Source organism: Micrasema longulum, unplaced genomic scaffold (genome assembly GCF_059751315.1).
Source record: "Micrasema longulum isolate JH-2025_06_02 unplaced genomic scaffold, ASM5975131v1 h1tg000295l, whole genome shotgun sequence".
NCBI lineage: Eukaryota > Metazoa > Arthropoda > Insecta > Trichoptera > Brachycentridae > Micrasema > Micrasema longulum.
The window spans coordinates 28,589-56,086 of record NW_028277499.1 but is presented as its reverse complement, the minus strand read 5'-3'; the positions used below and the strand labels follow the sequence as shown (position 1 = coordinate 56,086).

The 27,498-nt window shown below is 33.7% G+C and overlaps 3 protein-coding genes across 3 annotated transcripts; 2 read left to right on the top strand and 1 right to left on the bottom strand.

Annotated features, from left to right (window-relative positions):
- Positions 1-7,619: 7,619 nt before the first annotated feature.
- LOC148282781 (uncharacterized) lies at positions 7,620-10,342 on the bottom strand. Its single transcript, XM_088224558.1, has one exon. It carries the CDS (start codon positions 10,085-10,087, stop codon positions 8,510-8,512), a length of 1,578 nt encoding a protein of 525 aa, XP_088080684.1. The 5' UTR covers positions 10,088-10,342; the 3' UTR covers positions 7,620-8,509.
- An 11,013-nt stretch (positions 10,343-21,355) lies between these two features.
- On the top strand, positions 21,356-23,291 carry LOC148282780 (uncharacterized). Its single transcript, XM_088224561.1, has one exon. It carries the CDS (start codon positions 21,579-21,581, stop codon positions 23,154-23,156), a length of 1,578 nt encoding a protein of 525 aa, XP_088080687.1. The 5' UTR covers positions 21,356-21,578; the 3' UTR covers positions 23,157-23,291.
- A 487-nt stretch (positions 23,292-23,778) lies between these two features.
- On the top strand, positions 23,779-26,235 carry Chrac-14 (DNA polymerase epsilon subunit 3 Chrac-14). The gene has a single exon (XM_088224562.1). It carries the CDS (start codon positions 24,811-24,813, stop codon positions 25,183-25,185), a length of 375 nt encoding a protein of 124 aa, XP_088080688.1. The 5' UTR covers positions 23,779-24,810; the 3' UTR covers positions 25,186-26,235.
- The last annotated feature ends 1,263 nt before the right edge of the window (positions 26,236-27,498 follow it).

Below are 27,498 nucleotides of genomic sequence, written 5' to 3'. Positions count from 1 at the left end.
CTTTGTTATGAGTGTTACACAATTTGTATTCTTTTACAAGAACACTACTAAAGTTTCGGGAGAGCACGCCTCCCATCGACGGGTGATTTAGATAAGTGGGAAAAACCCCCCTGCTCTAAGTTTCTCTGATTAACATGTTTATTTTTGTTGAAATTCAATGACATTGTGAACAATATTACGTGTTTACCTCCATCCCTTAGCCTCTATTTAGAGGCTTGTCAGCAGGTGGGAATGAGGGGATATGGAAGGAGGTCATGAAAAATACACCACAACACCCAGACCAATTAAGAAAAAATCTTTCATGAATTTTTTCTTGCAACGGCGGGAATCGAACCCTCGACGCCAGTTTCACAGTCGGCCGTCTAACCAACTGCGCCACGACGCCTGTCAAAACTTAATCTTGCGCAAAATCCCTCGCTGCGTCAGAGGTAGTTTGGTATAAAAATGGTGTAATTGATTCGGTATCCACTGCTTTAATACCAGCAGAGTATCATTACTGCCCTACAGTTGTACTGGTGTTTTAGAACAAGCTATTTCAGTAGTGGTATACCGGAGGGCTGTAATGTTATTTTTATGGCAGCTAAAGTTATTTTTTGAATCTCCTGGCGGTCATAATCATTACTACAATTCACCAATACCTAGACTACAGCGGCCAGCAGCCAGCGGCCAGCGGCTAGGTAATGAGTATGGTGAGTTGATATATTTCCTCTGTCTTAATATAATTATAGGTTAAGCATTCAAAAGGTTATAAATTTATCTAAATAACATTTCTTAATATTGTTCTTTATTTACTATTTTTTCTTTCATGTATCTTTATAATAATGTATTTACTTATGTGTATATATGTACATTAGAGTGAGCCGATGATGTATGAGGTTTTTTATTTTTTTAGACATCAAAGTGAAAGGGGTCTATAAAGTTGCATTTTAAATCACATTGAACGTAAAAATTATTTAAAAAAATATTCCATACTACTTTTGGCCCTCAACCGAGGTTTGAAGTTTATCACTGTCTGAACATTTTGTTAATTATCTATATTGATAAAATTATTTTTTGTCAGTAAATAGATAACATAATTACATTACAAATTCGAACACGCTTTAAAACTACCGAAATGCAAAAAGTTTACACTCCGCGGAACTGATTCCGTCAAGCGCCTGACCAATATTGACGAAAACAATGGCCCATTAAAACAATGCTACCCATTTGTTACGAAACAAAGTGCAACTCACGCCCTTAGATGCTTATTTAATAAGATTTAATGCACATTATAAAATTAAATTGGACTGATTTACTTACTCAAATTCGAAATGACAGCCGGCTTAGAGAAAAAAATCGACTTTTTCGAAAACTTCTACCTCTGGTTGAGGGCCAAAAGTAGTATTGAATATTTTTTTAAATATTTTTTGCATTCTGAGTAATTGATACAAATGGGACAATACAGTTAATTTGTGTTGCTGAACGAGTGTATATTCTGTTGGGTTCTGTGTGTGTGTATGTTTTTATTCCTCTTCCAAGTCGGTCCCTCAATGCTGAGGATCGTAATCTCCATGAACACTTCTCAAATATTTCTGATCATGGTGGTTTTCTTGGCAAAATAGTGCAGTAGTTTGCCATTGCTTTCTGTTTTTACAAGTAAATGTATTTTTATATACCCATATACCAGGGGCGAATCGTCAAAGTAAGCGATTATGCACAGCTTACCATTATATTTGACTTTAAATTATAATAATTTATAGTAACCATGTTTATGGGAAAATATATAAAGTAATTGTTATTTATCACCGTTTCAATCACCGTTTATATATTTCTACAAAAAAATATCTATGAAGTACGCCCAGCGCCAGCGCCCAGTCCATTCTCACTGAACGATAAAACTAGCCGATTACCTCAGCTTATTCTTCCATACAAAAAAGTACACTGTATTTTTTGTCTTTAACCCAAGTCGGCTTTTTTAGTACTAAAACAAACTTGCAGATTACAAATATTTTTAGAAGATTCTCTATTTGGAAACTAGTATTTCGAACATTTCTTCTGAAGGACTATTTTTCTTTGATGGAATACCGTTGACATATTTTGTATCACATAGGACAGGTGGCGTTCGCAGTGGCCGTTTTAGGCATTATTAATTTTAAAAGAAATCAACCAGTGCTCAAGTCTTGACAGTACTGTCAATGACAGATCATAATGAAAATATTTGCTAAATGTCATTGTGGTATGTGATAATAAACTTTTGTATGAGTTTAGTATTCTATTAAAATAGTGTAGAATAAAGCTACGTATATCGCGTGGTTAGTAATAATTGTTGTTTGAGTTGATTTTCACAGAATTACAGAAAAAGTAGTAATTTATAATTACATTACTTACATGTTATGTAAGTACTTATATGTAGTACAAATTAATGAACATTTTTAATAGATTACCTATAAAATAAATCACGGCTCGCCACTGCCATATACCCGCGTTGGTACATTTCCTTATTTTCACTTCTTACGTTATCTTTAATTTTCACTAAATGTACACACTTATGTTTCACTGCTGCACTTAAATGTATTTATAATATTAACATATTACAACAGAGATGAAGAACATTTAAGAGAAGGTAATATAGAAGTCTAGGCATCTACAGGGCTTATGACCTGTCAATGGCTGGTTTAAGTGGCCACTTTACACACTGTGTAACATTCACCATTCTGCCTATATTTGAACATCTACATTCCTTCAATTCTTTCATCTGTTGATGTTCGTGAAGTTAAAGAGCAAAATTTTGTTGATAAATTACCTGGTCCATGAAGAAGTATAGACATTGAAAAAATAACATTTTCAGGCGTTGCCTAGTATGTAGGTGAAATAATTCAATTAGATGAATATCACCTGCATAAATAAAGGTTTCAGCTCTTTAATTTCACAAACATTAACAGATGAAAGAATTGAAGGAATAAAGATGTTCAAATATAGGCAGAATGGTGAATGTTACACGGTGTGTAAAGTGGCCACTTAAACCAGCCATTGACAGGTCATAAGCCCTGTAGATGCCTAGACTTTTATATTACCTTTTCTTAAATGTTCTTCATCTCTGTTGTAATATGTTAATATAAACAGCTCCCCAGGGAGTTGAATCCAGTCCTTGTCTACAAAAATTTGGACAAACTCAAAATATTACATTTCTAATATTTATTAGATTTTTTTTTTAATTTGCAAAAGCACGTCCTAACGTGTAAGTCAATAAATAAATAAATATAATTTGAATATAATATAAACAAAATGACATTCATAACTCAATTTTGCAAAAAAAGTTACTTCCAGCCTTTCAGCTTTAAGGTACAGATTTTTCCTTTACAAATAAATTATATAAATTTAAAAAGTAAGAAAAAAAATAATAATAACTAAAATATAAGCATACGTATTATTCATACAAAATAACATTCCATAACAATAATAATCAATATAAAGCCGTGTTGCATATTAGCCGTTGAATTATTTTTTTCTTCAATGTTTCGTCAACATTTGAAGAAAATATGTCAATTATAATATAACGTTAAATCACTAAATAACTATAACAGTGTAAGCCACTCCAAGTACGAGAGCTAGTATCTTTTTGGAAAGTTACAGCCTTATATCTGTTCTCAAATGTAAAAATATATTTTTGAAGTATATTATTAAGTGACCTCGGCACGGGTAACCCGGTGAGGTCACATTATTTTAATTATTAATCATAGTTTATAATGGAATAAGATATGAATAAATAAATAAATCAAGATCGACTATAGTCCTTAAAATATAGCTTGATTAGAATTACAGTTGTCAGCGAAAGTGAGGACTTAGCTTTGTAGTAACGTCTAGGGAGTGATTTATATTGACACACAAAAAAATATTCGTATCTGGCATGTTAATTTATGTTTTTAATACATTGTTTCACATATAAATCAACATAATTATATAAAATCAACTTTAAAACTAAAATCTCAATGTCCCCTTTCGCGTAACAATAAATAAGTATTTGTTCCATCTGCCAGTCTGTAGCACTAACTATGCACAACACTCTTTCGTCTATCGTTCTTGCTCTAACTATAATGCTTTTTGCCATAGATATATTTTATATGCCCCTTAATTTTTAAATTAAGACTCCTTATTTCTGGCTGCGATACGATCCCACTTACTATTTAATGATGCTCACACTTACACACACCTGAACACTTACTTCTACACTAATACACATAAACACACATCTACACTTACTCTCATACAAATACACATAAACACACCCTTTTGTTGTAACACAATTTAATAATATGTATGATTCTTATTTAGAAACTTTGCTGGTCTGTCTTTAAACTGTTTTTTTTTTTAATGTTACTATATCGTTGTCGACTGTTTGTTTCTTTAAAATAAATAAATACAAAAATGTACCTTATTACTAACGAAGTTCTTACAAAGTTAAGTCATTTTGCAAAAATGTTAGAGATGAGACAAATTGATCAACGTAAATCGTAAATGTTATTCATGAAAAAAAGTATTTAATGTCTCTTTTTTTAGTAAATATTTTTTTTTATATCACAATCTACTTTTATATATTTATAGTCCTTAAAATATAGCTTGATTAAAATGACAGCTGTCAAATTTAAATTCTGTAATGTCCTGCCGGTAAAACAACTTTGTGACTACAAATTGATTGTAGATCACTTTGTTGATCCGGAATATAAAAAAAGAGTTTCCCACACTCACAACACTAGATTAAAAATTAAGGGCTCCCTGTCTGTTCCCCGAATTACAAATTACTTCGGAGAGCGAACATTAAATCGCGTTGTTCCAAGATTGTTCAATGATCTCCCATAAACCATCATTAACATGAAAAATCTTTAAATGAAAAAAAAAGAACTGAAGAAATATCTTTTAGATACTTTATAGTGCCTGTTTATAAAAAAATCTGTAAAATACAAATAAAATAAATGTAATATAAACCTGTCGTAATAATATAAAAAAATGTTTCACACCGAAAAGTCTTTAGACTTAGTGGGTAACAAATTCTTTTATGTATTTTTTTATTATAAAATAAACGCTGCTCTGCAGTACTGAAACTAAAACCAATGTCACTAGTGATGAGAAATTATTGATCACTGATCATGTACCGATCAAATCGATTTTATCAGCTTTTACATGCAAACATGAGACTCTGTTTCCGAAAATTCATAATGTTTGTGAAAGCAAATTATTCTATCAAATCCCAAAAGGAACACTCCCACACTACCAGAAGTCAAACTAGAGGATGGGTCATGGGGTCTACCGCAAACTCTGAATTCGGGCAAAGAAATTTCAGGTTTCTGGGCCCCAAAATATACAATATGTTACCCGAACATTGCAAAACCATGACCCGGATTCAATCAAATAAATTTGTGAAAATTGGTGACTGGGTTTAGGTCGAGAAAAATCGGAAAATTTACTCAAAAACATTCTTACATAATAAATGGTATAAATTAATAATTTATAAATTTATAGTTAATTAAAAAGTAGGTCGTAATATTATTGTTCATTTTGCATTAAAATGTCTGCCTTAAAACAGGTTGTACCTAGTTAGGCAGACTAGACATGATCCAGAAAAATATATTACCTAACTGTGTATGTAGTAGATAAAGTAATTGTTATTTTTGTTAATAAATCATAATTTATTATTTTTAAATCATTGTTGACTTTTAATAAGAGCATATAATTGGCGGAACACCATCAAGGAGACACGTCATTAAAATTATAATTAAAAAAAAAATTATCGATATAAAACAAGAAAAACCGCAAAAAAGACATCCTATAGATAGTCATACTAAAAAATCGTATTAAAAAACATTATTAAATATTCATCATCATCATCATCATCAGCCGTCTCTTGTCCAATGTTGAACATGGGCCTCCCCCTTTAGTCTCCATATTTCCCTATCCTGAGCCAACCGCATCAAACCACTTCCTGCAACTCGTCTTATGTCATCAGACCACCTTGTCTGAGGCCTGCCGACACTTCTTCTAGCCGTTCTGGGTCGCCATTCCAGGAATTTTTTGGTCCATCTAGAGTCTGTGATTCTGGCTATATGACCAGCCCAGCTCCATTTCTGGTTGGCAGCCCTATGGACCACACCGGTGATCTTTGTTCTCGCTCTAATCCGTGTATTGGTTTTTCTGCCTCTCAACGAAATACCCAGCATTCTCCTTTCCGTGGCTCTCTGTGTCACTGATAATTTGTGTAATTTTTTTTTCGTGAACACAAAAGTTTCACAGCCATGTGTCAGATATTAAATCAGATATTAGTCAAATATTAAATGTAAATAAATATATAGTTATTCCACAAAGTTAACGACAAATCAATTATAGTATTAAATTATGTTCCGAAAAATGCTGACAGCAAATTCATGCATGATTTGAATGCAATACGGAGGGGAAACATTTTTGAGAAGGGAATATGGAAGTCTAGGCATTTACAGGGCATATGGTCTGTCATTTAAATATTTATTTTGACACTTTATATACATAAACAATATGGGCGGGCATATTGCTTTAAGGAAATTTATTCCGACCTACCCAAACCGTTCAGTTTGAGAAAATTATAAATACATGGACATATTGAATCTTACAATTTTATACAAAAATTAAAAACAAAGATTAACAAAATGAAAATATATATAAAAATAATTTACACTATACTATGAAGAGTGGAGAGGGGATGGGAAGGAAAGAAGAAGGATAAAGGAACAATTTAAATATTTAGATAGTGACATTTCAATCTTGACTTAAATGTAAATAAAGAAGGGGCGTCTCTAAAATTAGTTGGTAAGTGGCCACTTTACACACCGCGTAACATTTGCTATTCTGCCTATGTTAAAACATCCACATTTTCTCAACTATTCCATCCGCTGACTTCTGTGAAGTAAAGGAGCTGAAACCTTTATCACGTGGGTGAGATTCTTTCGGCTGAACGAATTCACCTACTAGGCAACACATGAAAATTATTTTCCAATTTTTAATATTTCTTCTTTTACCAGGTAGTTATTTTTAACAGTCAACAGATGGAAGAGTTGGAAGAGGAAATGTGAATGTTCAAACATAGGCCGAATGGTGAATGTTACACCGCGTGTAAAGTGGCCACTTAAACCAGCCAATGACAGGCCATAAGCCCTGTAAATGCCTAGACTCCCATATTCCCTTCTCAAAAATGTTTTCCCTCTCTGTCGCAACAAATTTACACATAAACAACTCCCTAGGGAGAAAATCCAGCCAGTCTGCAAGCATTTGGACATGCTCAAAACATTGTTGGATAAAAAAAGAAACTTGAGCGATAATATTTTTAGATGAAGTCCTCCATTTTGAGTCGGCGAGCTATCAATTTCGAGATTTTTTCTGCTTCAGTGCGTCTCATAGATCGTTTAGACTTTTTCAGGCTTCGGTCTATAGAATTAAGAATATTCCAGTAGGAGCGTAGAAAATCATATTTAAATACATCGGACTATGTCCAAATATCCCCTCACTTTTCCCCACTTTTGCCGCGCGCATTCGTGAAGTCGCCACGTAATGTTGCCAGGTGGGAAAATATATAATCATAACACAAATGTGAGGTAAAAAAAAAAGCTTATGTTAATTTCTCTAAAATTTTATTGATCACTCGGAAATATTGATTGACACAACAGAGTAAATAAGTAAAGGGTCATTTAATAAAAGTTATTGAATTAATGAATTTTGAACATAAAATAAAAAACAAATATTATTTTACATAAAACAGATATTTTAATATCATGTTAAATAATATTTGATGTTTTAAAGATAATAATGTCATTCAAATGTCCACCTCAGAGTTGTTTAATTCAAGGTCCAATGACGAGCAAAGTAGGGTAAAAAAATTACTACCCTGGCAACACTTTCGAAATGTCCATTTTGATTTCTTCGACAATCTGACAAATGGAAAAATAATTCAATTTTTATGTAATGGATTTGCTACTTACACATTCATTTGCTTATTACACATGAAATGTGGTCCCATCCTGTTTCTTTAAGATCCCAGCAGTATTTCGGCACTTTAAAACGACCCAACACGGCATAGTTAAATTCAAATAGGGAGTTGCGTACTGAGCGACGTGTACAAAAAACAAATGGGAAAAAAAAACAAAAACAAAAACGCGGCCTCTGTGGTGTAGCGGTCAAGACGCTTGACTCACACACGGAAGGTTCCGGGTTCGATTTCCGGTGAGAACACAAAAATTAAATGTGATTTTTTCAAGCCTGGGTGTTCTGTGATGTAATTCACTACTGTAATTGGGCCTCCTGGCCTGTTGTGGTGCAAAAAAAAAAAAAAAATTTATTAAAAAACGTAAAACTACTTATTTATGAGTAGTTTAGTCGCCTTCTGTTTGATGCGCGTATGCGGTTTCTGGACCATTCTTAATTCTATGCTTCAGTCGCTAGTTTGTAAAGCAATTTTAGTCAATTTCCCTTCACAATAATAGCTGGTATTATGTTTTAGTTCAATGACATATCATTTTAAGCACTTGATTCCAGTTTCTCTTACTGTTTCTTCCCATTTAATATAGTCTTCTTCGCTCAGCGAGTTATCATCACACCCCGCGTGGGTTCCTTTCCCGATGTAGCACGTTGGATGGTCACCGTCAGTGAGGTACTCTTGGTCCAACTGTACCTCCCCTAAAGTGTCCAAAACGGGGAACAGGCACCCGCATTTCCATGGGTTCCCATGGAGACTAACTTTCAGCCCATATCTTCCCTTGAAGATGTTCCGTGGGAGATGCGTTAGCCTGTTGCACGAGGCGGCCAGATTCTCCAGTTTTCCAATCGCGAGGATGTCTTCAGGAAGCCTCTTCAAAATGTTGTTTCTCAAATCCAAAACCTTCAACTCTTTCAGTTCTGCGAACGTCAGAATATTCAACGTGTGTATCTTGTTGTTATTTAGAAAAATGGTCTTCAACCGCTTGTTGCTTTTGAAAATTGAATTGTCCAAAGTATTCAGAAGATTCTCAGACAAATTCAGCGTCTCCAAATTTTCTAGATTGTTAAAAAAGTACACCAAAAAACTGTAAATTGAGTTGTGCGAAAGGTCCAGCGATCTTAAATTGCGTTGTTCATTCAAAAGTTTTTCGTACAACCAAGACAGTTGGTTGTGGGAGAGGATCAACGTTGTGAGGTTGGTGGCGAGCCAAAAGGCTTCGAGATGAAGATGGCTAAGGTTGTTATATGACATGTCGAGGGTTTGCAGGTTAGAACCGAATACATCAGGCCTAAATATGTCGGCTATATTATTGCGCGAAAGGTTGACAAATTTCATCTCATTCGTCAGACTTGCCAAACTTACAGCGTTGATAGAATTATGCCCCAAATCCAAGTATTCTATCGCTGATCCCTTGAACGTGTTCCTCCGCAGGTTCTTAAGTCCAGAATGTGAAAGAATCAGCGTTTTGAGTTCTTTGGCACCTTCGAAACACCGGTCGCCAAGTTTCACAGGAGTGTACGACGCGTTCAAGTACCGGATGGACGCCCCGAGTTTAAACTTTGTCAAATCAACAGTATCGGAGTTGCGCGAGAGGTCGACGATTCGGAGATCTTTGAATGCGTTGAGATTTTGCAGCGAAAAATAGTTTGACTTCTCTCGAAGGTTCGACAGATCCAAAGCGTACAAATTCGGGACTGAACTCAACAGCGAACTTCCGGGACATCGCCCAGTTCCCGACAGCCGCAAGCTTTGAAGATTGTGCAAATGTTTGAACTCCGGTCCCTCGAAACAGAGGTCTGGATTTCCGGATAAATCCAAATTGATCAAAGAGCTGGCGTTGACGAACAAATCGGGGGATAGAGTCAGCAGTTTGATGTCTTTCAAAATGAATGTTTTGATGCGAGACCATTCATATTTCTCGAAAGATTCCGTCAATGTCGTTTGAGTCGTTCGTCGTCTTGGTTGGTGCGAAATGTGATTACCCCTGTCTCCTATTGCACTGCACTTTAATGTCTCGATATTCCACGTCATAATTTCACATCTCAATTCACAGGCACCTCTACTCACTGAGAAAAGTGTCACTAAAACAATTTTCAAATGAAACGCAATCATTTTTACACCTTATTATTTAATTTACGCATTATTTAATTTACAAGACGACCAGCGCGTTTTTACTAACTTATGTTTTCGATTAATTCGTGTCGTAATATAAACAGCGATTGTGATAAATTATTTCAAGTTCTAGTGTGTTGTTATCAAATAAAAACAATAACACAAGTTGGATTGCTGTCGGATTCACAAAAGATCATTATAAAATCTTCGACTCACATGTATTTGAAGCTCTCCACACAAAACAGATATAAAAATATATAAAAGTGGTTATTCTACATCCAGAATCCCGGTCTCCAGAATCTCAGGACCGGATGAGAATCATTTGAGCATTTTATGAATAATTATTGATTTTTTAATACTCTCGACTAAAAATTCATACGCCGCAACTTCATATAACGGGTTGGGTGGACTTGCCGTAGACACGCGTTGCACACGGCTCAAGAGAGCCTCAACCCAAGTAGCCTCTTCTTCAAACCTGCGGGCTCCCGTTGCTCTGGAAGATCGTCGATCTTTGGCTGTATTCGGTGGAACTAAGAAACACGGGATTGGCGTACGAAGTGGCGAGAGTGCTTGCTGGAGAAAGAGTCGCCTTTTTTTTAAAAACCACGGAACTTGCTCATTCACAGTGTATGAAAAGGCCATTATTTTTTTATATATAGTACCTAAGGGTTTTTTGGATACGCACCAATACATAATATTAATTCGTAGGAACAGTGTTGTGGTTCCGTGGCTGGTGTTGCGAGGTCGCTAAAAGATCGGAAGATCAAACTTTACTCTCCTGTAACTTGATTCCCGTCTTCTTCGCTAAGTTTTTTACAACTCGTTAAAAATGAGCCCCCATATTTGGGTAAATCAAAATTGAAATATTTAGATAAATAAAAATTGAAATATTTGGGTAAATCAAAATTAAAATATTTGCAACAATATTTTGAGTTTGTCCAAATTTTTGTAGACTTTTTCAGGCGTTGCCTAGTATGTAGGTGAAATAATTCAATTAGATGAATCTCACCCGCATAAATAAAGGTTTCAACTCTTTAACTTCACAAACATCAACAGATGAAAGAATTGAAGGAATATAGATGTTCCAATATGGGCAGAATGGTGAATGTTACACAGTGTGTAAAGTGGCCACTTAAACCAGCCATTGACAGGTCATAAGCCCTGTAGATGCCTAGACTTCTATATTACCTTCTCTTAAATGTTCTTCATCTCTGTTGTAATATGTTAATAAAATATTTGCGTAAATCTATATTGAAAAATTTGGAAAAACCAATATTAAATTTTTTGTGATAAAATTAGAGTATTTGTGTACGTAAATCAAAATTTAAACATTTGGGTAAATTGAAATTGAAATTGAAATATTTGTGGTACATCAAAATTTAAATATTTAACCCTTGTCTAGGCAGAAGTACGAGTATATTATTATTTTTTTTTTAAAAAGAAATATTTGTGTTCTTATGATTTACCCAAATATTAAATTTTGAGGGCCATTTTCAACGAGTTGTAAATAACTCACTATTAGAAAATGGAATCGAGTTGGGGTAGAGTGGGATTCGAACCACGGACCTTTGGTTCGTGAGTCCGAGACACTAGCCACAGGACCACAAACCGATTTTGTTTTTTACATATTTGATGCTTGAAAAGGCCAAATGAGGTAAAATGAAAAAAATGTTATCAATAGGGTCTTTTCAAGTTATTTTTTTATTTTTACTTTTACATTTTTGTTTTTATTTTTTCTCATATACTCGTATATTCAAAATTATATAAACTCTTATAAATAAACAACTACAACAGTGTAAGTCCCTCTCCAAGCACAAGAGTTAGTCTCTTTTTTTGTAGAGTTACAGTGATAACATTTACTAGATGTGTAAAAGTAGATATGTATAGAATTTTTAAAAAACACGTACCTTTTATGAAATTTATTAATAAAAAAAAATTTCAAAATTTCAAAAAAATGCGATGACGTCGGATAATCTTTCTACAAAGGTTTAAAATATGCATATTTTGAATAACCCGAAAACGGGACCCACAAGGCACGAAACGTTTACATTTAAACGAATCATTACATTTTTCCAATTTCAAATTTCAAATTTTTTAGACTAGGTACACAGCACCGTAACGCGCTAGTGTTTGGGACGTGAGGAAAAGGTTCATTTAAAAACACACATTTCTAAGGCCATGGGGTGAGTGTATAATATGTAGATACAAAGTACGACATACACAGCAGCAATTGGTAAACAAATGTAGTGCCCTATGCACCAGCAGGCTCGATAATGAGAGGGATGGTGAAACAATCGCGTATTTGGCATTTTAAATACCAAAAAAAAAAATTTTTTTTACTTTTAATAAAAATTCCTGAGTGCGGCCCTTATCAACGATACTAAATATGTCTCCCTCTCTTTCTGCTTTAATCTTCCTTCCCTCTCTTCTTGCACCGCTAACCAACCGTTCAGTGACCCTTGACATTATCTTCAGCAATTAATAAATTAATCATGTAAATTCGCAGCTTTTATTTGTTTATTTATTTTCGGTTTTTTCATATTAACATATTACAACACAGATGAAGAACATTTTAGAAAGGGCAATATGGAAGTCTAGGCATCTACAGGGCTTGCGACCTGTCATTGGCTGGTTTAAGTGGCTACTTTACGCACTATGTAACATTCGCCATTCTGCCCATATTTGAACATCTATCCGCCGGTTGCGAAATAATAATGTGGTGTTCCTCGATCAACACAGCACAAACTATGGCTCGCATGCACCAATGTCCCGATTGTGTCGTATTGTAAACTCGAGACAAGATCTGGACTTTTTTGGTGTAAGTCTTTATAGATTTAAAAAATCACTAAGATAGACCCTGGATCTTGTCTTGAGGTAGTAATTTTTATTTTTTTTGTCCTAGCATATTTTTATGTAGTTGTATTTTATGCTATTAGTGCCTGTATTTATTATAAGAAATTGTATTTACCATCGTTAGAATGGACTGCATAAGTCCGTCAAATAAATAATCAATAAATAATAAATATTCCTTCAATTCTTTCATCAGTTGATATTTGTAAAGTTAAAGTGCTGAAACCTTTATTTATGTGGGTGAGATTTATCTAATTGAATTTCATCACCTACATACTAAGAGACGCCTGAACATTTAATTTTTTTCAATTTCTATACTTCTTCATGGACCAGGTGGATTTATCAACAATCAATTTGCTTATGGAATGCTGATAAATCGAAAGTGATGGTTTTTGAAAGGGATGAAAATATAACTAAATGTGCGATCAGTGTGAACGGAGATATTCTGAATCAGGTAGAAGAATTTGTGTATGTGGGAAGTATGTTTACTAGGGATGGAAAGGAGGGTGAGTGCCGGGAACGGGGTAAAAGGTGCACTGAAATCTACTTTGGCAATCAAATGTTTATCGCAGGAGGCAAAACAAGCAGTTCCCAGTGGAGTTATAGTGCCAACTGTAATGCGTGGGAGCGAAGTATGGAATTGGAAAAATGATGATGAGCGTAGGTTGAATGCTGTCGAGATGCGATCCCTCGGGCGAATGTGTGGTAAAACGATGTATGATAGGCGCACAAATGTCGAGATCCGTGAACTGTGTTAGGCTGAGACTTGCATTATTGCGACAGAATCAAGAAAGGGGTGCTGCGTTGGCTTGGACATGTAGAGCGAATGGACAGCGAAAGATCGGCTTAAAAAATCCAAGATGCGAATGTTGATGGATGCAGAAAACGAGGAAGACCGAGAAAGACATGGCACGATCAAGTCCATCAAATACTTGATGATGGGCATGTCAAAAGTAGGAATAATCGGCGTGCGTGCATGAGAAGATAGCGAGGTATGTATGCAAATATAGAGTGATGCAGCGTTCTATCCTCTCTGCCTATCCCTACGGGGAAACGGCAAAATGGTTTGTTGTTGTTGTTTTATTTTGAGTTTGTCATTTTTTTTTGTAGACAAGGACTGGATTTGGATAAACTCAAAATATCTTTCAAATCTTGTCGGCCTCGTGGTGTAAAGATCAGCGCGTTTGCCTACCATGCAAGAGGTCTCGGGTTCGATTCCCGACATGGTTGATATGAAAGGGTTTTTTTACACTAGAATATTTCTTAATCCCTAGACTAGGCGTAAGACTGATCTTCATGTGACAAAAATGATCAAGATGCGCTGCGATTCGTTTACCAATGTAGTTTCCTAAGCACCATTAGGTGCGGAAAGGGAATGATGATGATTTACTTAATTTAACCCTTAACCCTCTCCGTGTACCTGGTCGACATACCCGCCACAGATCTCCTTTTTGTTCTGCAAGTTCTAGGACCAACTATCACATGCACTCGCCTATCCCTAGGCTCCATAGATATGGCAATCAGTATGAGGACAAGGCTGATATATTTGGTTCTGGACTTGATAGTTATAACTTTTCTTTTTATTTAAAAATGTTTTTCCTGTTTTTTCATATTTATGTATTTATTTCGTTAATATTTTTGGTTGCTTATGTGTATTTACCTACTTGTTACTATGGTTATAGTTATGCAATTTTGTAATTTTTTGTCATGTTTTTATGTGTATTATTTTTTTCATATTTATGTTCAATATATTTTAAAGGCAATTTATGCCGTTTATGTAAAATAAATAAATAAATGGATGATTTTTTGCTTTTGTAAAATATTTTTAAAATCCTTATGTCATAAAAAGTATAATATTTTTTAAATAGCATGGTGGTATAAATTTACGTCATAGTATAATTGAGAGAGTTACCGAGATATTTGCGAAAAACTTAAAAAAAATAATTGTGAGATTTGTAATAATCTATGCCTCACCAACTCAATGGAGAATGCTTAGTTTGCGGTGTCAAGTAGCATAGTTGAAATCTGTTTTCGCAAGATTTAGAGACCATTTTGAATTACGCTATTATTTTGTAGTTATAGTATTGGTAGGTAGGTTTTTATGTATAGTTTATTTTGGCATCAATACATTCATGTTTCCTCTCAAACATAACCATAATACACGCTTCACGTCTAATGATGGCTGGGTAGTACCAAAAGTATGTAATAAATATGGAAATAGAACTCTCAAATATTTAGTACCTAGAATTTTTAATTTATTACCAAAAGAACTTAAATTTAACTCACATTGTAACAAGAGCAAAATAAGAGAGTGGCTACTCGATCAAGAGTTTATATATGAATAGTAGCTTAGGTGTAAATATTTTATTTTTTCATATATTTTCTTGTATTTAAAAAATAATATAATAAACATGTTTATTCTGATTTTTCCGGCCGTTAATTTTTATATGTTATTCATTGTTTTTATAAATGTAAATAATATTATTAAGTCAGTACAAATATAATATTCACCAACAAGCTACAAAAAGTGGCTTGGTGGGATTTTAGTTTTAGTAAAAATATAACAAAAGATTTTTTTTTAAATTGTAAAAATGTATAATTATGCTATTAAAATAAAAGAATTGAATTTAAAAATTGAATAATTGAAAATAAATAATTTTCCGTTTTTGGTGAATATTTCTAAGGTTGCTTTTAATACCCTATTCACAATAATTTTATTCAATTGTATATTTTTCATAAAGTAAATATATATCAACGTTTTCGCTCCACATTTTGATTATACCGATATATTTAGTGTAGGGTATTGTTCCTACAGAACAAACCTTTTAAACTTTTTCAAAGATGGTGAATGGTAATTATATTTATTTATTCATGCATTTCATAATATATATGTATACAGTTTTTTGTTCACTTTGCCTAGCTGTGTGAAACAGTACTTATGATTATCTTGTTGTTTTACTGTAGAATGTTTTATTATTTAAACTTTCTACTGAATATGCTGTATAATTTTTAGGTTAATTTTTTAAATATAAATCTTGGGTATAAGGAAATTCATGTTTTAAAATATATATATATATATATTAAGCCAAATATGTTAATATTATAAATGTTTGTTAAAGGCAGATTTGCCGTTTATGTTAATAAAATAAAGTAAAATAAAATAACTGAGAAATTCAAATGTAAAACTTCAGGAATGAAAACATGCTGAAAAAGGGTTTTATCAAACAAAATATGTTTTTTTACAGCGAATGTTTATTATACAGGGTGTTCACTAAACCCTGCCACATCTGAAACCACGATAGTCAGTATGAGCAAGAAGACATATTGGCACATTAAAATATTTTTTTAGAACGAAAAAAAAATTTAAAAAAAAAATATCAAAAAAAGCTTATTACAGTATAATTTAGTGAATACATACAATTAGATAGCAGGCCCTACTATGTTTACATTTTATGTAGTTTTTATTTTGTTTATTTAACCTGTACATCTGTTTGTATTCGAGATAAATAAAATATAATAAAAAATAATATATCTTCATTTCAAACTTTCATATAAAAAAAAATATGAATCTACCATAGAACATTGTTTCCCCAACGCGACGTGATATAAATCATAGACAAGAGGTGAATTTTATATTTCCTTTCTCTAAAATCCATAGATGAACTCTCGATATTGTTACCTGACATTTTTTTCCTATTTATGATTTAAAATAAGTAAGCCTAAATATTTGGCATGATATAAATTTCCGTCGCGTTGCATTTAAGGGTTAAAATCCAGTTAAACAGGAATAAGTAACGGGTCTATAATGGGTCAATATGGGTATGAAGTCTCTCCGTCAAGAGACTAGACGAAATGCCGTTGCTTTAATTAGTTTTTGTCTAACAGACCATTTTTATCGAAATTGAGTTAAGCGTACAGGAGTTCTGAGAAAGTTTTTATTTATAAAATTCAAATGAAAAAAGTATATAAGTTAATTGCAACAGAGAGGGAAAACATTATTGAGAAGGGAATATGGAAGTCTAGGCATTTACAGGGCTTATGACCTGTCATTGGCTGGTTTAAGTGGCCACTTTACACACTGTGTAACATCCACCATTCTGCCCATGTTTAAACATCCACATTTCCTCAACTCTCCCATCTGTTGACTTTTATCATGTATCCGAAGGGGTTTTCCGAGCAGGATTCTCCTACTACTTTGACATGAGTCTCTTTCGTGTATTTTTTTATTTTTTATAATATGTACGTATTGAATATATGTTTGTAATGTATATGTTATTTTTAAATAAATTAATTGAATTGATTTCTTTATCCGCCAGGGCACTGAATTTGCTTCAGGAGCTAGTCAATTTTTTTTCCAAGTTGCAATAGTAACAGAGAGGGGAATTATTTACAGGGCTTATGACCTGTTATTGGCTGGTTAGACGCCAATTTACACGCTGTGTAACAAAAAATGGTTTATCATGCTCTTGTACGGCCTTCTCTTTCTTATGGAATATTTGGATGAGGGGGAGCCTATAATAATCATATTAAACCTTCAGAAACCGTACAAAAACTCATTATTAAAATTATGCTTGCATGTATGTGTATGTGTATGTATGTATGTGTACATGCATGTATGTATATATGTGTGTGTATGTATGCATATGCATATGCATGTGTATGTATCAGTGGCGAATGGTGATTTTATTTACAGGTAAGCTGTAAATAAATATCATATATTTGTAACTACATAGAATGTAAATAATATAATGTAAGTAATATTTACTATAAATTCATATTTATCTGTGGTTCTGTGTGAAATCAACTCAAACGATGTAACTTCGTGATATATTTTCCATTACTTTTATATTTGATTCATTAAAAAATAAATAAAAAATACCACTATGAATTCAGTCGATATTAGCTATTTATTTGAAATGTCAACTGGCCGCATATTTCTAGTAACTGATAGTGTTAAAAACGGCCGCGTGGAGCGCTATATGTCCTGCAATATGACGCATCAAAGTAATTATGGTCTTATGTCAAAAGTACCATCTCAAAGAAAAATAGTCTTTAAGAAACAATGTTTGAAATACTGTTTTCCAAATCAAGAATCTTCACATAATTTGTGTAATCTGCATGTTTAATCTAGAAGAAAAAACGCGCAATGGGGTTAATACATTCAAAATATAGTATACTTATTTGTATGAAAAAATAAGCTGAAATAATGGTCTAATTTCTTGGCAAACCGCAGGGCGCGATTTATTAAATTTTATATTTATATTAGGACAAAAATACGAACGGTGGAAATGATTTAAAATAAATGGTAATTATTTATTTGTTTTTCTGTAAATAAAGTTACAACAAAACATTATTATGGTTAGTCAAATATAATGGTAAGCTGAGCATAATCGCTTCTATACACGGTTCGCCCCTGGTATGTATGTGTGTATGTTTTCATATGTAAATTTATTAAATATTTTTCCATGTACCCATATACCTATGTTGGTACATTTCCTTATTTTCACTTATTATTGTATCTTTTAGTTTTTCTTATGTTATCTTTAATTTTAACTAAATTTACATACTTATGTTTCACTGCTGCACTTGAATGTAATTTCTAATATATGTAAAAGCCCGTAGGGCGTGTAAATTAATAAATAAATAAAAATTCAACTTTTCCCTCCAACCAATTATTTCAGGAAGCTGAACTTTTGAAGCTACGAAAATTATATTGCCAGTAATGTGTTCTATAGTACTATGTTCATATGCGCCAAAATTTATTTCCTAATTTTTTTAATAGATCTAGTCAAAGATTGAATAGTTTACTTGAAATTCCAGCTCGGGCAAAGACATTTATTTTTCATAGCTCCAAAACTGTTAAATGCATTTCGTGGTCCGGCGAAGTTCGGGTCAGCCGCTGCTGAACGCGCGAAAATTCCAATGCAGCTCGTCCGACACGGAGAGGGCTGCGGCCGGCGCCCCCGGGACCCGATCGAGCCGCGGTCGCCGACAACCATCTTTTTAAATTATCTACAATTCGGCATAAAAAATGCACAGATTTTTGACATTTGAGTTTTGTACATTTCCAAGAAACTTTGCCTTCCTATTTAATGCTCTAATTTTTACCGCGCCCAAGAAAACATTTTTTGTATCAAAAAAGTAGGTAGATCTGAAGCTTCTCAGTGAAATAAAATAAAGCTTGGGCAAAAAAAAAAAAAAAACACCTCAAGGCAAGATCTGGTATATATGTATTAGTGATTGCTCAAACTTATGATAAGAGATGATAGTATGCAATTTTTTTAATTAAAAATATTAATTTCATATTCCTATAGAACAAATTGACTACCTACATGTATTTGTTAAATTCTTTGAATTAACCTACTCTGGAAGATCGCAGGACAATAACAGACTTAATATTTTTATATAAAATCATTATATCTAAATTCGAATATTGCAAACTCCTGGATTGAATTAATATTAATATACCAGCACGTAGAACTAGACAAAATACGAGAGTGTTCAAAAAAAATTCCTGAAAAAACTAGAATACAAATTTAATTTGCATTTTCCAAATTATTTAGCTTCATTAAAATTTTATAACCTTGTTTCATTAGCACACAGAAGAGATATGTTTAATCAGATCCTGCTTTATAAAATTGTCAATAATAAATTCGATTCCGCGGAACTCATTAATCTACTTGCTTACCGTGTCCCCTCCAGGCCAACTAGACTCTCTGATATTTTCTGTATTCGTAAATTTAAAACTAATCATCGGAAACATTCTACGATCTCTCGTATATGTGAAAAATTTAACAAAAAAGTTAATAGTCTTGATATATTTAACACTCCATACAGTATGTACAGAAGAGAATTAATAGGCTTGATTCATGCTCTTCATTCATAATTCGTTTAGTCATTAAATCAAATGCGATTTTCCACTCTCACTTTCCTTCAATCATCCTTTACCACTCCTTATCAATTTCCTTCTTTTCCTTTCCACTATATCCTTGTTTTGTTCATATTAATCTTATTTTAATATATAGTATATTTATTATTTATATAGTTTAAACTTCAAGCCGTCGTCGCTTTATTACAGTATTATTTAGTGAATACATATAATTGGATGGCAGGCCCTACTATGCATACATTTTATATAAAAAAAATATTAATTTAACCTGTACATCTGTTTGTATTCGAAATAAATAAAAATACTGTATATTATTGTCACCCTTCTCAAACTAACAATATTTGTCACTCACCTACACCGCGCATACACAGACTAGGAAACGAATGTACCTCTCATATCGACATTTTTAACTCGAGTCTGCGTGAATTCAAATCATCTCTCTATAAATATTTTATGATGTTCTGTAGTAGCAATTAACGATTCATTTGCAAAAGCTACTTGTGCTAATGATCTGCTGTTAAAGTCTGTTCATTATTACAAGAATTTCCGAATAAACAAACCAACCGCGTGATATCCGACAGAGAATAGCCCATTTCACACATATCATCTTAATCTAAACGGCACAGTAAAATTATAGTGGATTGACATTTATTAGATTCGTTTGTACCTATTTAAATTTGACAATATTTTATATTTTTCGTTTTTTTCTATAAAACTCCATAGTTAATGATTTTAATAAAAATATCAATAAAAACGCCTCAGTTAATATATTAAAATATATAAATATACGTATGTATAAAAAAATATATATATTAGCGTTCTTACAATTTACCCATACATTTCAATTTTGGTGAATATTTTGAACGAGTTTAATAACTCACTATTTAAAAATGGAAACCAAGTTAGGGTAGAGAGTGGGGTTCGAACTTCGGACCTCTGCTCCGTGAGTCCGCAACACTAGCCACGGGACCACAACCCGATTAAAATAATATAGTAAAACTTAACAAAAAAGATTTGATAATTTCATCAAAATCATTAGGTATTTAAATTTAGCGAGTACTCTCAGGTAAGAATCTTGCAAAAGGAAATCGACTGGAGATTATTCGGTCTCATGGTGTACTGGTCATTGCGTTTGTCAGGCATTAAATAAATATATAATTGGAAAACAATAAATTAATATCGATCAACCTTATTGTATTTTATCGTGCCGTGTAGATTTTTGCCGTGGTGTGAAACGGGCCAATCATGCGGTATCACGTGGTTTGCACGTGCACAGCGATCTAGTCTCCGTGAATGCATACCTATAAATATATATTTTTCTTTTTATATACCCATGTTTTAATGTTGTTTTTTTTTGTAGAACTGAACTTATTATGATGTTATATTTTATATTGTAGAAAGGCACTTGTGCCGTATAATAAATAAATAAATATTAATGAATTTTTGCTAAAAAAGAGAATTTTCTAATACGGATCTGCACTTCGAAAGACACGATTCTGAATATATATAGAATAAACCACTTTAATTTTAATCAATTTTAAGCGAAGGAGCATCCTATTTGTATTATATTTATGTTGCGTCAAATTCACGAGCGTTTTGTTTTGATGCGCCAATGTGAAATGGAAACTTGTTTTGATTATCGCACTGTACCTACAGCAGCTACCAGTTTATATTCTACGGAGTAGCTTGTTTTTATTCTCCGCTGTGTTTTGTCATTTGAAAGTGCATCAGAAACTATTTTTTACTGCTAAAATGGCAGATTTTTTGTGGATTATTCTAGCAATATCTTTGTTATTGGTACGGAGAAGTGTCAGTGAGTTAAACTGTGATTTGATGGCGTGGAATGTCGAAACATTAGTGTGCAGTGGATCGGGGGAAACCGGTAACCACATATCAAACTATCGAAGAAAAGGAGTAACTCAAACGACATTGACGGAATCATTCGCTAAATATGAATGGCCTCGCATCAAAACGTTCGTTTTAAAAGACAGCAAACTGCTAAGCTTGTCGCCCGATCTGTTCGTCAACGCCAGCTCTTTGATCAATTTGGATTTGTCCGAAAATCCAGATCTCTGTTTCGAGGGACCGGAGTTCAAACATTTGCACAATCTTCAAAGCTTGCGGCTGTCGGGAACCGGGCGATGTCCCGGAAGTTCGCTGTTGAGTTCCGTCCCGAATTTATACGCTTTGGATCTGTCGAACCTTCGCGAAAACTCAAACTACTTTTCATTGCCGAATCTAAACGCATTCGGAGGTCTTCGGATCGTTGACCTCTCGCGCAATCCCGATAGCATTGACTTTACAAAGTTCAAAGTCGGGGGGTCCATCAGGCACTTGAACGCGTCGTACACTCCTGTGAAACTCGGAGACAAATGTTTCGAAGATGCCAAAAAACTCAAAACGCTGATTCTGTCACATTCTGGAATTATGAACATGCCAAAGAACACCTTTAAAGAATCAGCGGTGGAATACTTGAATTTGGCGCATAATTCCATAAACGCTGTGAGTTTGGCTTGCCTTACTAATGAAATGAAATTTGTAAACCTCTCGCACAACAATGTAGCGGACATATTTAGACCCGAAGTGTTCGGTACGAATATAGAAACTTTGGACTTGTCCTATAACAACATCACCAATCTTCACGTTGAAACGTTTTCGTTAGCCAGTAACCTCACAACGTTGATCCTCTCCCACAACCAACTGTCTTGGTTGTACGAGAAACTTTTGAGTGAACAACGCAACTTAAGAACACTGGACCTGTCGTACAACTCAATTCAAAGTTTTCTGGTCTTCTTTTTCGCCAATCTCGAAAATCTGGAGACCCTGAATCTATCTGGGAATCAACTGAACACGCTTGACAATTCTCTGTTCAAAAGCAACACACAGTTGAAGTCCATATTTCTTAATAACAATAGGATACACACGTTGAATATTCTTACATTTATCGAATTGAAAGAATTGAAAAGTTTAGATTTAAGAAACAATATTTTGAAGCGGCTTCCTGATGACATTCTGAGCATCGGTAATCTTAAGCACCTGGCTGCCTCGTGCAACAGGCTAACCTACCTTCCGCGCAACATCTTCAAGGGAAGATATGGGCTGAGGATTAGTCTCCACGGGAACCCATGGAACTGCGGGTGCTTATTTCCTATCTTGGACACTTTGAGGGAGGTGCAGTTGGACCGAGAGTACCTCACTGAAGGGAATTATCCGACGTGCTTCATCAGTAACGAAAACCACTCGAGTTGTGATGACAACTCGCTAAGCGAAGATAATTATATTCAATGGGAAGCAGCAGTGAGAGAAACGGGGATAAAGTGTTTGATTTAAATTTCTGTAGGATTTCTGTAAACAAAATTTGGTTTTGTGAAAGATAATACTTACAGAATCTGTTTTAGACAGTAAGACCTGATCGACATTTTTTTGTGTACAATAAATTATCAGCATTGTAAAGTAGGTGTAAAATACTTTGTTTTTTTAGTGCCACTTACTAACTTTTAGAGAGAGCACTTCCCATCAATAAGGAAGTTCAGTGCTACGGAAAATTGCAGACAAAAAATGTTTTCTTACGCGCGGTAAAGGTTTCTCGAAAACGTATTGAAATATATGAAAATACAAAAACAAACCATCATCATTCCCTTTCTGCACCTAAGGGTGCATAGGGCACTGCATTGGTACACCAATCGCAGCGTATCTTGATCATTTTTTGTTACCTGAAGGTAAGCTGATCAGTCTCACGCTTCAAGTACCAGTTTATGAAATATTTTAGTGTAAAAACACCTTTTTAAATAATATTTCGTATCAACCATGTCGGGAATCGAACCCGAGACCTCTTGCATGGTAGGCAAATGCGCTGACCATTACACCACGAGCCTGACAAAAACAAATCATCACGCCGTTTCCCCGCAAGGGCATGCAGAGAGGATAAAACCCTATATCACTATGTCTTTGCATGCAGACCTCGCTTCCTCTACATCAATACATCTTCTCATGCACGCCCGCCGATTATTCCGACTTTTGACATGTCCATCTTCAAGTATTTGTTGGATTTAGTCATCCCATGTCTTTCTCGGTCTTCCTCGTTCTCTGCATCTATCAACATTCGCATCGAAAATCTTTTTAGTCGTTGTTTCGCTGCCCTATAAAAATACGTTTTAATAAGAATGAGCTACTTTAATAGACGTCAGAAGATCTTCTAAATCAGCTAATGATAAATTGTTGTGATAGATTTGCGGTAAGCCAACCCACCAATCGGGACAACTCTCCGAAGAGAAATAGTAACGCCACGAGCTGAGTAATTTCAGACCTACAAAACTTTTAAAAATCATTGCGATGATAATATTATAAATAAAATATTAATTTTGGTGTAGTTTGACAGTCTATTCTAATCAAAACAAGGAATATTGATTGTTAACGTTAAAATACAAACTTTTTTACTTACCAAAAACGAGAATCCTCCAATTTTTGGTAGCATATATATAATCGTTAAATGCAGCCCTGGTTAAAAAACAAACTTAGTAACTATGGTTACGTTAACACCGACTATCTAGTAGGTATTGTGATTGATTCTACATCTAAAACTACGTTTTCAAACCATTTTGTGACTTGCATCTATAAAGACCAATGTATGCTTTAATTTTTTTCTTAACATTTTGTAGAGGGTCGATGCCAATGAAAAAAATGTATATATTTTACAATTTTATATACACATACATATATGGTAACTATTAGTAATCAAACAGTTTATTATAAAGCAACAAAATTGCTGAAAACTTACTCACCTGGCATATTTTTTTCATAAATAGGTACCAAAATCTATGCATTTTACTGGATGACATTTATTGTCAACCATCTTACGATCTGTATGTATTATCTATGGAAAGAAAAAACATAACCTTACAAAAGTTCCCGCGGTTTCGCGCTGAGTTGACGTTAGAGGCCGGCATTGTAAAAAAAGCAACTTTAATTAACTCATTTATTCACAATGGCTGAAAGACTCGAAGATTTAAACTTGCCAATATCCGTGGTGTCTCGGCTCGTGAAGGAAGCCCTTCCCGACGGCGTCTCCATCGCCAAGGAGGCCAGAACCGGCTTAGCGAAAGTAGCCTCAGTTTTCGTACTGTACGTCACTTCGGCCTCTACAAACGTCGCCAAGAAAGCGGGCAGGAAAACGCTGACCGGCCAGGACGTGCTGGACGCCATGGAAGACATAGAGTTCGAGAAGTTCATAGAACCGCTCAAAGACTCGCTGGAAATCTACAAAGCCTCCCTGAAACTGAAAAAGGGCTTGTCCGCAGCGAAGAAAAGGGACCAGGAAGAAGATAAGGAACAGGATCTATCAGAAATAATAGAGGACTGACAATCTTCGCGTTAGTAGTGTCTGCGTGAAAGAAAAACGATCTTTAAAGGTGTAAAATTAGAAATAAGTTACTTTTTAAAAATAATTTATGACATTGTGACGTGTTGTGGTTCGGTAGTAGTGTTGCTGCATCTGGGATGCGATTATGAACGGCTAGCTACGTCGATATATACTGAGACGGTATTAACTAATATCGATATTTATCATAGCATATGTATGCTTGTTTAATGCAGCCTTAGTATATGTAAACGGTACTTATAATCCTTAAAATATAGCTTAATTATAATGACAGTAGTCAGCAAAAGTGACGAAATAACTTTGTAGTGACGTCTAAAGAGTGATTTACATTGACACATGAAAAATCTTTCGCATCTGGCATGTTAATTTATTATTGTATACAATGCTTGATATATAAATCAACATAATTATATAAAATCAGCTTTAAAACTAAAATAAATCTAATCATTAACGACGTTCTTACAAGGTTAGAGATTGGACAAATTCATCAATGTAAATCGAACGAATAAAATAATAATTCGTTTGTTTTTGTTCATGAAAAAAAGTATTTTATGACTTATTTTTTATTAAATAATTGTCTTAAACGCACTACAACAGGCTTGTTTTTGCGTTTTTATATCAATTTTCGGAAACAGAGATTTATGTTTGCACAAAAAAACTGATAAAATCGATTTAATCGGTACATGATCAGTGATCAGTAATTTCCTATCGCCGGTGACATTAGTTTGGCAGCTGTCATTTTAATCAAGCTATATTTTGAGGAATATAGTAACTATAGATACGGTTTCTTCTCACTACTTTTAAAAATATATTACTCTATAGTGCATGTCTATGTATTATATGTCAATGGCACTCGGTAACCACTAAGTATAATAAATTTCTGGAATTGGTCAAGAGTTTCTAAGAAGTTTCTATTTTGTGAACATTTAAAGTATCCCACGGCGTCCAAATGTATTAAATAAGTTTGTAAATATACCTATCTCTATTAATGTTATAAGTAACTTAAGTTAAATATATTTTTTTAATCTAAAATTCTTTTATTTTATTATTTTTTACCCCTTGAAATTTATAATAAATATTATTTGTATGTAAAAACAGAGGATCCGCATTTCTCAATAACAAAGGTCTACGATGCAAGTGGAGTGATTTTCTAATGAATATTTGAATTGCTTTATTTAATATGTTTAATTAACTTCTCCCTGCCCCTATATCCCAGTGCATCCAGATAATATACCCGCATTGCCTCCGCTTGACGACAGTCGTCTCCAGAGTTTGCTGCATCCGTTCTCTTACTACCTCAAACCACCACCGCACATCCAAGATTCTTCTGAGACACCCATTCTCAAAATACAGAATTTTGCTATTTGGGCCCTAGTGAGGTGCTACGATTCACATCCGAACAAGCGTTATATAGGTGGCATTTGGTTTTCACCAAGTAAATATCTGATCTCTAGACAGCTTTCATACTGTTGGATGTGGTGCCTGTACAGCTTCAATTGAGCTTGAAAGTCAATCATTGTACAGCTTCAATCCCTTGTACAATGAGTTTCAAGATTCTGTTTTTCTCCTCATCGGTAATCTTATCTTTTTTTTATCCCTTGTTTCATCATATGTATGTCATTGTTGGTAAAATTTTATTATTGTTTTAATATTTTTTATTTAAATCTTAAAGTAGGGCACACATATCATACATATTGTTATGTGTGTTCTAATAATAACATTGCAAATATATTTAATTTATAAATTGTTTATCACATATGTCTTGACCATTATTTTAAATTTTGATATGTTTTTTTCTTCATAAATATTTTTTTCCATTTCGTAATACTCGTACTTTTTAATTGCTTTAAATAAAATTGAATTTTGTGACTTTGCCTTTTTCCTAAATGGAAGTCTAATTTTGTTATTTTCTCTAGTATTGTGGTCGTGTTCATGCTGGTTCCGATCAATTTTTTTCCAAAATTCAGTTTTTTTATTAGAGTTTATAATTTATATTCATCCCCTTAATTATTTTAAGCATAAAAATTGCTACATTATATTTAATTTGCTGCTTTACTGTGAGCAAGCCAATTTCTTTGTGCATTATTTCTACATTAGAATAGATATTTCTTTTGAGTATAATCCTCATCGCCTTATTTTGAAGAATTTGTAAATTTTTAATTTCTCCTTCTTAACATAAAAAAGAATGGAAGAACAGTAATTTATGTGTGGGGACATTGGGCATATGATTGTTTTATATATAAGAACATTACTCTTTATATCTATTACATTTTGCAATCTTCATGTTTGAATCAA

Excerpts from the sequence above, each read along its gene's own strand:
- Chrac-14 (XM_088224562.1), top strand. The coding sequence starts at position 24,811 with ATGGCTGAAAGACTCGAAGATTTAAACTTGCCAATATCCGTGGTGTCT.
- LOC148282780 (XM_088224561.1), top strand. The coding sequence starts at position 21,579 with ATGGCAGATTTTTTGTGGATTATTCTAGCAATATCTTTGTTATTGGTA.
- LOC148282781 (XM_088224558.1), bottom strand. The coding sequence starts at position 10,087 with ATGATTGCGTTTCATTTGAAAATTGTTTTAGTGACACTTTTCTCAGTG.